This window comes from Nannospalax galili, unplaced genomic scaffold (assembly GCF_000622305.1).
Source record: "Nannospalax galili isolate Female #2095 unplaced genomic scaffold, S.galili_v1.0 scaffold216, whole genome shotgun sequence".
Lineage (NCBI taxonomy): Eukaryota > Metazoa > Chordata > Mammalia > Rodentia > Spalacidae > Nannospalax > Nannospalax galili.
The window spans coordinates 3650405-3661241 of record NW_008339003.1 but is presented as its reverse complement, the minus strand read 5'-3'; the positions used below and the strand labels follow the sequence as shown (position 1 = coordinate 3661241).

Sequence of the window (10837 nt, the reverse complement as noted above, 5' to 3'; positions counted from 1 at the left end):
TTGTCTTTTTGAGACAGGGTCTTCCTGTAGCCCCAGCTGTCCTGGAACTCACTATGTAGACCAGGCTGGCCTCAAACTCACAAAGATCTACCTGCCTCTGCCTCCCAAGTGCTGGGATTAAAGGCGTGCACCACCACACCTGGTGTTAATGATTGTCTTTAAACTTAAAACAAAACATGAATCTGTACTTGAAATCTTGAAAGATATTCATAATATCTAGGCGTTATTCGGGAGAATTCATGGCATTATAACAACATGGTAACATTATTCTTTTTTTAACTGACCCAGATGAAAATTTTTAATTCCTATTAGCTTGTACATAGGAGCAAAGGAAAAGACTATTTACGTAAACACTATTGTGTCTTCTCCTTGGACAAGAAAGAGGGAAAAAAATCACTTAAAAACAATCAATGAAGGCAACAATAATAAGTGGTATAAACAAGATTGCCTTCTTGGGAAAGAATCTGCATTTGTTAAGGAGCTAAAGTACATAAACATACAAATATAAAATACCTTAAAATAAATTTATACTAACACAGATTTGTTGAGTTATATAAATCAGTGAATGCATCCAGAATCTCAGATATTTTCATCTTGAATAACGATGGAAAAATAAGGGTAAGTCTTCTGTGCTTACTTTGAAAGAACAAGTCCCACAGATCATCAGCAAATGATCATGTTAGACATGGTTCTGAGTTCCTTTCTTTCTGGAATGTTAGCCTGAGATATACTGAATCAAAATAAATCTTAAAAATTAATAAACTTCACAAGTCAGAATTTTTTCTAAAGTACTTGAGGTATAAAAGGGAGAAGAATCTATAAAATTCAACTTGAGCCAAAGAGTCACTGAGAACAGGCCAATAAGATGATATGTTAACAGAATATTACAAATATTAAGCGAATTCTAAGATAGCTCTTTTCAGGTATGGTTCCTGTGTTTGGCATTTTTGCAACATTATTTACAATTAGCCCAAAATGACAGATTACAATGATCAGTAATTCACCAAGGATACTGTAATGGTTGCATTCTTGGCTCCTAGCTGTGCTTTATTTTCTTTTCTCAGAAAATCTCACAAAAGTCTTTAGATCCCTCCTGAAAACTTCACCACAGTAAGAGTACAAGGACAGCTAGAGTGAGGGAACAGCTCTAGCTAGAAACTATGAGACAGTATCACTTTTGCAGGTACTTCCTTCAAAAAAATGCTCTACAGAAATCACTGTTGCTTTACATAAAAAGTAATACTGTCAAGTCATTGCTTAAAAATAATGAGGTGACAATGTTATGCTAACAAATGGACAAAACATGGGGTGGCTTTCTAAACAAGGAGAACAGCAATACCAGGGGGAACAGGGATATCAAAAGAAAGTGAATGCTTACATGAATAATCATTGTATTTATTGCTAATTAGCTCCAAATTAGGTATATTTGTAACTTAACTGGCCAAGCTGCTTTTTAATTAGGATAATATAAAAATATTATTATTATAGTGGTTAGTAATGGCAACTAGCTTGCATCTTAATTCATGCTTCTTTTATTAAAGCCAGCTTTCAAACAAACTCAATTTTACTTAAAAATCTTACTTTTTTCTGATGTCATACAGATCTGAAAGAAAACATACATAAGTTCAATGGTTACAAACAGCTCTTGGCTCAGAGCCCCTTATGTGCACAGTAATCTCCAATTCATAATTATAAACATGAAAGTGACACCGTAGGCTAGAATCAGAGGCATCTGTTAGTTTTCTCTTCAGTCTTAGAGAATTTGTGTGTGTGTGTGTGTGTGTGTGTGTGTGTGTGCGTGTGTGTGTGTGTGTGTGTGTGTTTCTTACAGGTTGAACATGTTATTCCTGGGAAAAGATGACCCAGGCTGCATTGAATGTGAGAAATGCATATGAGAGAAAAGTTCAGAAAAAGGGTAAAGTCAGTATTAAATGCTGTCAATTTAATGGAGAAAAAGAAGAGAGTGACAAACTTTTTCAGAACTGAACCTATTGCCTGAACAAGTACTTAAAGCATTCAATAGAAAACCACATCTAATTGGAAATAGTTCATCTGTCAATATAGCAAAGTTGGTTAATAGTTTTATTGGCTGTTAAAGAACATGTATAGCTATCACATTATAACAGTTATACTGACAGGATCAGGAGGAAAACTGAGTGTGTGGCAGTTAGGGGAAGAGTGACCAGTCATTCTATCTGTTGATGGTATGGCTATCATAGCCCAGCAAGTCTATGGCTGCCACCCCCAAGAGCCCCCTGCATCTCCTATGAGAGAAAAAATGAATTGGGGGCAGTCCTTAGAACTAAAGTCTTGCATTTTAAGTTAGTGGATACCTAGCGTTTATTGTACTTTTCTTTACATTCTTATATTTCAGATGTATCAGTATAATATTTAAAAAACTAATAAATCTGCCAGGTGTGGTGGCACACTCCTTTAATCCCAACACTCAGATCTCTGTGAGTTCAAGGCCAGCCTGGTCTATATGCTGAGTTCCAGGCCAGCTGGGGCTACAGGGAGACCTTATCTCAAAAAAAAGGCAAAAGAAGCCCCAAAAACCCCAAACTATAAAATCTGAAAATGCATGCATATAATAATTTGCCTTAGAAACAGGAGTTGATCCATTAGTAGGTTAAATATAAAGAGTTTTCCAATGATTTCTTTCATTTCTGTTATAATAGTGGGCATTTTCAGATCTTTATAAAGGAGACAAACATATTTGCTTTAAATAAGAAAACTTTTTTTTACCTAAGTGCCAACCTTTTTCAAGGTAACCTCTTTAGAACTTGTTTTCATCTGTGTATGAGAGAGATCCATGTTGAGAAGTGTGTGGAACACTAAGTTAACTATACCTTAGGGGAAATGCTCATTATTAGTATAGTTTTATATTGTTTCCTATTATAGTATAATAAATGGTCCTGAAAGGTTTTTGGTCATAGGTGATTCCCAAGCTTATTGGTGTTGGGACCACATTAGACTCCTAAAAATTACTGAACAGAGTCTTGGAGAGGTTAACTAAAACTCTACCCATCTAATTACTAAGAACAACTCTCTACTGCTCTAAAAATCACAGGATAAGCATGTGGTCTTGTTAGTGGTTACAGCAATAACACAGCCATAAACAAGTGACACTTATAAAATTACCTCTTCTTCCTGTTCTTGATCTGACTCTGATTCCTTGAGGCCCCAAAATGTCATGCAAGATGGAGAAAAGGGAGAAGGAAGAGGAGAGCATTTAGAAGAAAGGAGTAAGTATATCCCACCAGCAAACATCAGGACATCAGAACACTCTGATTTTTTTCTTAAATAATTTATAGATGACAAACAGAAAATTAAAGAAGATTGAAGAATGATTAGTTTTTATATTCCAGAGACAAAAGAACCAAAATGATAAATGTACTAATTCCTGACCCTTGGTCACCAGCAGTCTCAACCTTTGATACATAATGGGTTTGATGGAAATTGGTCTTGGTCTCCAGAAATGTTCATGGTTCTATCCCAGTCACTATGAATATTGACTGAAAATGTCAACAGCCTTCAGTAAGTTTGTGTCAAATTATTTTCAATACTTAGGTTTTAGTAAAATAAAACCCTACTATATTCTAGAGATTATCTCAAATATGCAATGTTTGACATTTTTCTTTTTATCTTGAGTTATTAAATAGAAATCATCCCTCACCACCATAGTATTAGCAACCATGTGTCCTATGTCTTGCCTCTCTGGGGTCAAATGTAAAATGAAGTAAATGTTTTCCTTTTCATTATATAGAGGATTATAGTCACTCAAAATGCATTTACACTTTAGTGTCTGGGTGGCCTGTGCATATCTTCCGTGATTCTTGGCATTCTGCCTCCAGAGACTCAGTACTGCAAACACCAAGGTGTGTTCCCATCACGGACCACAATTAGATCACATTCATTTGTGTTGATCTATCTACTGCTACATTCCAATTGTGGAATATCGTGTATATTTTGTGTGTAAATAGATATTTGATTTCTTTTAAAACCATGAGTAAGAACTGTCTTCATCAAACATGATGGTAGGAACTTTTCTCTATGTAACTGATCTCTATTTACAGGAATGAATATTTAAGCAAAATACACACTTTGGCAACTATGGTGGAGTAAAGTAGTATAGGAAATTCTTTGTTGACTCAAGGTTTAGTATTTCTCTACTTTTCCTCCAGGTCTCGGCACTCGCACCACTCACACCATTCCTTAACCTGCAGAACAAACTAAACACATGCTGTAGCTACCGACAGACAATGACCTGCAGCTTCTGATTAAAACAAGTATTTTTTTAAAAAAAAAAACCTTCAGTATAATATAAAATACTCCCCACAACACTTAACTTATTCAGTTACATTCTTTATCATCATAATAAAATAATTACATCACAAGAAAAGGTTGGGAAAGAAAGTAATGATGTTAGGTACACTTCGTTCAGGAATTAATGAACCTCTTTTCAACAATGTGTTCCTTCTACTAAGTGGATATTTTTATACTAATCATGTTAAAATATTAAAAAGTTAATTTAAAATTCTTAAACAGGATAGGTTATAAAACGAACAGGTAATTACTTCAGCAAGAAGATAAAATACCAGTTTGTTATAAAATTACTGATACATAACCCAGCTGTGACTATTGAACAGATACTAACAGAATAACACTCCAGTGGGGTGAAATATTCTCAGAAATTCACACAGAAGTAATAATGGACAGAAAACCGATCGTTTTTGTTTTAAAACTCAGATGAAAACATTAAAACTTAAACTTTTTTTCTCTCACATGTCTAATATATGTTAATGAAAATTCCATCAAAGGGCATTAAATGCAAAATAAATTGGAATTACTTCTTTATTGGCACAGACAATCAGAAATTGGACTAGATATCAAAAATAATTAGCACATGTGCTTGTATTCTGTCCTTTTTTTGAGACAGGGTCTCTCTGTAGCCCCAGCTGGCCTGGAACTCACTATGTAGACCAGGCTGGCCTTGATCTCACAGAGATCCACAGGCCTGAGTGCTGGGATTAAGGTGTGCCACCCGAATTCATTCAGTATCTTTTCAAAGGACTTGAAAATCAATTTCTACACTGCCTGAAAAACACTATAGTAGATTTTACCACACCTTTGTATAAATTGGCAGAGTGATGTTTAAGTTGCAAATAGCTTGATGTACCAGTCCTCTTGTGGATTTTGGTTCCTTCATAAATGAGAGTCGCCCGCAAGGTTCCTGAGTTGTATCACGTACCTGGAACAAAAAAGGCATATGCATTTCACCTACATTTGATGACATCAGGTGAGGTTTAAGGGGGGAAAAGTTCCAATTAGGTGATAATGAAGAAAAAAAATTTCCAGTAAGGATGCAAAGCTCCTCTCTTTCTCTTTTCCTATTAGGATTTATAATGACACTTTTAAAAATGTCATTCAGGCATTTCTGCTTTATGAAGTGTGATTGACAAAAAATTGCACATATCTAAGGTGACCAACATCATTGGATATGTACACAATGTGAAACTGGATAGCTACAGTCAAGCTAACTAACATATGCATTATATCATATAATCTCTCTCCATTTTAGACTGAGGTGAGGACACCCAGTCACTTAAGATCTCTCTTAGCAAATTTCAACTATAAAATTATTATTAACTATAGTTACCTTTCTGTATACTAGGTCTCCAAAACTAATTCATTGTTTTAAAACACTGGTAAAATATACCTGGCATAAAACTATATGTTTCTACTCTTTTTAAGTGTCATTAAGAATATTCACAATATTCATCACTCTCCAGAGCTTTCTGTTACCCCAGACAGAAACTGTGTCTGTGACACATTAACTTTTCCATTCCCCAAGTCCCTGGAAACATCCATTCTCCTTTTGTGTCTCTGTAGATTTCCCTAATTTGTAAAGTAAACTCATACAATATTTTCATATTTGAAAATACTGATTGTTATTGATTTAGCATAGTATTTTAAGTTCACTGCAATATCAGAATTTCATGCAATTATCATTGTGGTATTTGTAATACAAAACAGCATTTTAACCATTTAAGTGCTGTAAGTACATGACTATTGTACAACCATTGCCACCATCTACCATTACTTAGAATTTCTTCCCAAACAGAAACTGCATTTCCCCTTACCACCTACCCCTGGTAGTCACCCTTTCATATTCTGTCTTGACTTTCCTGGGCACTTCCTATAAATGGAACAATTCCACACTGGTGTTTCTGTGTTTGGCTCATTTCATTTAGCATCTGTATTCAAGAGTCATGCATCTTGGAATATCTGAATTTCATTCCCTTTTAAGGTCAAACAACATTCCATTATATCATCTCTTTTCGTTTATGTATTCATCTGCCAATGGCCATTTGCATTGTTTCTTTTGAGGGGCTATGATTGTTGACAATGCTGCTAAGAACATTGGTATGTAAGAAACTGCTTGAGTCTCTACTTGCAGTTTATCTGCACATATACCAAGAAGTGAAATTGCTAGATCTTATGCTTTCTATATTTAATGTTTTGAGGAAATACTATACTGATTTCCACAGGGGCTGTATTACTTTCATTTGCATCAGCAGTGTGAAAGGGTCCCGGTATTTCCATATCCATGCCAACATTCATTTGCCTTTTATTTATTTATTTTTATTTATTTTAAAAACAGATCTCAGCAGACTGCCAGAGAGTGCCTGTACTGGCCTACCCATAGGGAACTTCTCAAATTTTGCTCTGAGTTCCTTCTAGTAGGGGTCCAAACCTTAGAAGGAACTCAAGTGTACCTGCCTCGAATGTGACTTGGGCTTCTGTGGGAGCTCCTGAGTAGCTGATCTGAAGCCACCAGTTCCCTCTAAAATAAAACCCGAGACAGCCTGAAACCTGCATCAACCAGCTTTACATAACCAATAAGAAAACGACCAAGGCACACCAATAATACAAACAGAAGCAAACTTCAACTTCATTTTCATATGGAAAACTCAAACAACAAAAGAAATTTACATACCAAAATCACAATGAAAGAATAAGAAAATGGAAAGCCAAAACACTATGTCCCCACCAAACTCTACCCATCCTGTAGAAGAGTTCTACCAGGAGAACCCCCTAGAGATAATCCAGAACACAGAATTTAAAAGAACAATCAAAAACATGATCAAGGAATTCAACAAATTTAAAGAACACACAAACAAATCAAAGAACTAAAAGAAGATAGGGATAAACTTCTGAATTAATTCACAAAGAGAAATATTGAAAAAAACTCAGGCAGAAATGAAGTGAAAAACTCAATAAGCCAACTTGAAACAACAGGGGACAGCATCACTGCTAGAATGAATGAAATGGAAAACAATATCAACACTGGAGGATAAAGTTGAAGAACTGGACCACTCAAGCAAAGATTATGAAAATTTTTTTAAAAACACAATGGAATATGCAAGAGATGTGGGACACCATGAAAAAACACAGGCATAGAGGAAGGAGAAGAATTTCATGATAATGGTATTGACCAGATCTTAAACAAGATTATAGAAGAGAATTTCCTCAAATTAAGGAAAGACATCCCCATACAAATTCAAGAAGCACATAGAACACCAAGTAGACAGGACCAGAAAAGAAACTCCCCACAGCATATCATGGTAAAAACACTAAGTATTTCCAGAGCAAAAAGAGACTACTAAAAGCAGCAAAAGAAAAACAGCAAGTCACATACAAAGGAAAGCCCATCAGAATTACAGCTGACTTATCAATGCAAACTATGAAAGCCAGAAGAGCCTGGACCAAGGTATTTCCAGTTTTAAATGACAACAGATGCCAGCCCAGAATACTTTCACTCAGCAAAAAATGTCTATTATAGTTGAGGGGGAAAGAAAAATCTTCCATGACATGAATAGCCTGAAAGAATACATGGCCACAAAACCAGCCCTTCAAATAATACTTAAAGCAATTCAGGGAGCAGAGAGAGAAACAACTATACCCCAGGGCAATGAAAGAAAATAAATAAAGGTGTAATTGAGGAAACACAAAATTAGACAAAGAATGCAAACAGCAATCAAAATGATGGCATCCAATACACATCTTTCAATAATAACTGTAAATATCAGTGGACTGAATGCCTCAGTCAAAAGACACAGGCTAAGTGAATGGATTAAGAAACAAAATCCATTTTTTTGCTGTCTGCAAGAAACCCTCTGACCTTAAAGGACAAGTACTACCTTAAAGTGAAAGGATGGAAAAGAATATTCCAAGCAAATGACACTAAGAAACAAGCAGGAGATGCAATTAAAATATCTGACAAAATAGACTTCAAATTAAAACTAATCAGAAGAGATAAGGAGGGTCACTTCATTCTGATCAAATTAACCAAGAAAATATTACAATCCTGACCATATATGCATATATGTGCCAAACTCTGATGCACCCAAATTCATACACACACACACACACACACACACACACACACACACACAGCACTTAAAGACACAGGTTAACCCCAACTCAGAATAGTAGGGGACTTCAATAACCCACTGTCTCCATTAGACAGGTCAGCTGGACAAAGAATAAATAGGGAGACATCTGAATTAAATGATACCATACATCAAATGGCCCTAACAGACATCTACTGAATATTCCACCCAAGCAGCACCCCATGGAACTTTTTCAAAAGCTGACCACATAGTGGGCCACAAAACAAACCTTAACAACTACCAAAAAAAATGAAATAATTCCATGCATTCTATCAGACTACAATGCAATAAAGCTCAAAATCAACACCAGACAAGGCCATAGTCACTACATGAACTCATGGAGATTAAACAACACAGGGCTAAACAAAAAGTGGGTCAAAGGAGAAATTAAGAAAGAAATAAAAGAATTCCTGGAATTCAATGAAAAGGACCTCTGGGACATTTTAAAAGTAGTCCTAAGAAGGAAGTTTATAGCTCTAAGTGCCTACATTAAAAAATTAGAAAGAGCCCTAATAAATGACCTAACATTGCAACTCAAGATGCTGGAAAGGCAAGAACAAATGAAACCCAAACCCAGCAGAAGAGAAGAAATAACAAAAATCAGAGCAGAAATTAATGAACTAGAAACAAAGAAAATAATACAAAGAATGAATTAGTTTAAGACCTGGTTTTTGAAAAGCTAAACAAGATAGAACGACCCCTAGCCTAGTTAACTAAAAGAAAGAGCAAATCCAAATCAACAAAACCAGAGGTGAAAGGTGAAACATCACAACAGACACCCAAGAGATCCAGAACATTATAAGGGAATATTTTAAAAACCTATACTAGTGGGGGGAGGGAGGCTATGGGAGGGTGCCATCTGGGAAATGGGTGTATAGATGAGTAAGATGGTTTTGGATGTTCTGTGTGATATACACACACACACACAAAATCAACAAATTAAAAAAATGAATTATTGGGGCTGGAGAGATGGCTCAGAGGTTAAGAACATTGGTTGCTCTTGCAGAAGACCAGATTCAAATTCCAGCACCCACATGGCAGCTAACAACTGTCCATAACTCCAGTTCCAGGGGATCCGACAGCCTCTTCTGTCCTCCGTGAGTATTTCACAACATGGGTACACTCACCTATATGCAGGCAATACACACATACACATAAAATAAAAATAATCAGACATTTAAAGAAGACCTCCAACCAATACTACTTGAATTAAAAAGTTAAAGTTAAACTGAGATCAACAGTTTGAACAGACCCATAACATATAAGGAAAATGAAACAGTAATACAAAGCCTCCCACCTAAAAAAGTTCAAGACAGATTTACAGCAAAATTCTACCAGACACTTAAAGAAGACCTCCAGCCAACACTACTTAACTTATTCAAAAGGATAGAAACAGAGGGAGAATTCCCAAATTCCTTCTATGAAGTCAGCATCACTCTAATACCCAAATCAGGTAGAGACCCAACCAAGAAAGAAAACTATAGACCCATATCCTTGATGAACATAGATACAAAAATTCTCAACAAAATATTTGCAAGCCACTTAAAGAAGACCTCCAGCCAACACTACTTAACTTATTCAAAAGGATAGAAACAGAGGGAGAATTCCCAAATTCCTTCTATGAAGTCAGCATCACTCTAATACCCAAATCAGGTAGAGACCCAACCAAGAAAGAAAACTATAGACCCATATCCTTGATGAACATAGATACAAAAATTCTCAACAAAATATTTGCAAGCCGCATACAGACACACATCAATAAGATCATCCACCATGATCAAGTCGGCTTTATTTCAGAGATGCAGGGATCGTTCGATATACGTAAGTCAATAAACATCATAAATCACATAAATGGACTCAAAGACAAGAATCACATGGTCATCTCAATAGATGCAGAGAAGGCCTTTGACAAAATTCAACATGCATTTATGTTCAAAGTCCTAGAGGGAATTGGACTGGGAGGGAACATACCTCAACATAATTAAAGCCATATATAACAAACCCACAGCCAACATCATTCTAAATGGAAAAAAACTGGAAGCATTCCCACTGAAATCAGGAAACAGACAAGGATGTCCACTGTCTCCACTCCTTTTCAACATACTGTTTGAAACTGTTACTAGAGTAATAAGACAGGAGAAGGAAATTAAAGGAGTACTAATTGGAAAAGAAGAGGTCAAACTATCCCTTTTTGCAGAAGATATGATACTATACCTAAGGGATCCCAAAAGTTCCACGAGAAAACTCCTAGAACTGATCAACAGTTTCAGTATAGTGAGTGGTTATAAAATCAATCTACAAAAAATTAGTAGCCTTTCTTATGCTAATAACAAGCAATTGGAGAAAGAATACAGGAAAACAGTGTACCCATTCACAAGTGC

At 35.8% G+C, this 10837-nt stretch overlaps 1 protein-coding gene across 29 annotated transcripts in view; it reads right to left on the bottom strand.

The window, feature by feature from the left end:
• Positions 1 to 10837, bottom strand: part of Ank2 (ankyrin 2) — a 675290-nt gene that overhangs the window by 32403 nt on the left and 632050 nt on the right. For 28 of the 29 annotated variants that reach the window (XM_029563867.1, XM_017798338.2, XM_029563883.1 and 25 more), the window contains 3 exons: positions 5129 to 5251; positions 3142 to 3174; positions 1582 to 1603 (listed from right to left, as the gene is read on the bottom strand). In XM_029563867.1, coding sequence (XP_029419727.1) covers positions 1582 to 1603; positions 3142 to 3174; positions 5129 to 5251 — 178 coding nt within the window. The remainder of the gene's footprint in view (positions 1 to 1581; positions 1604 to 3141; positions 3175 to 5128; positions 5252 to 10837) is intronic. The other variant, XM_029563877.1, reaches the window with a different exon arrangement.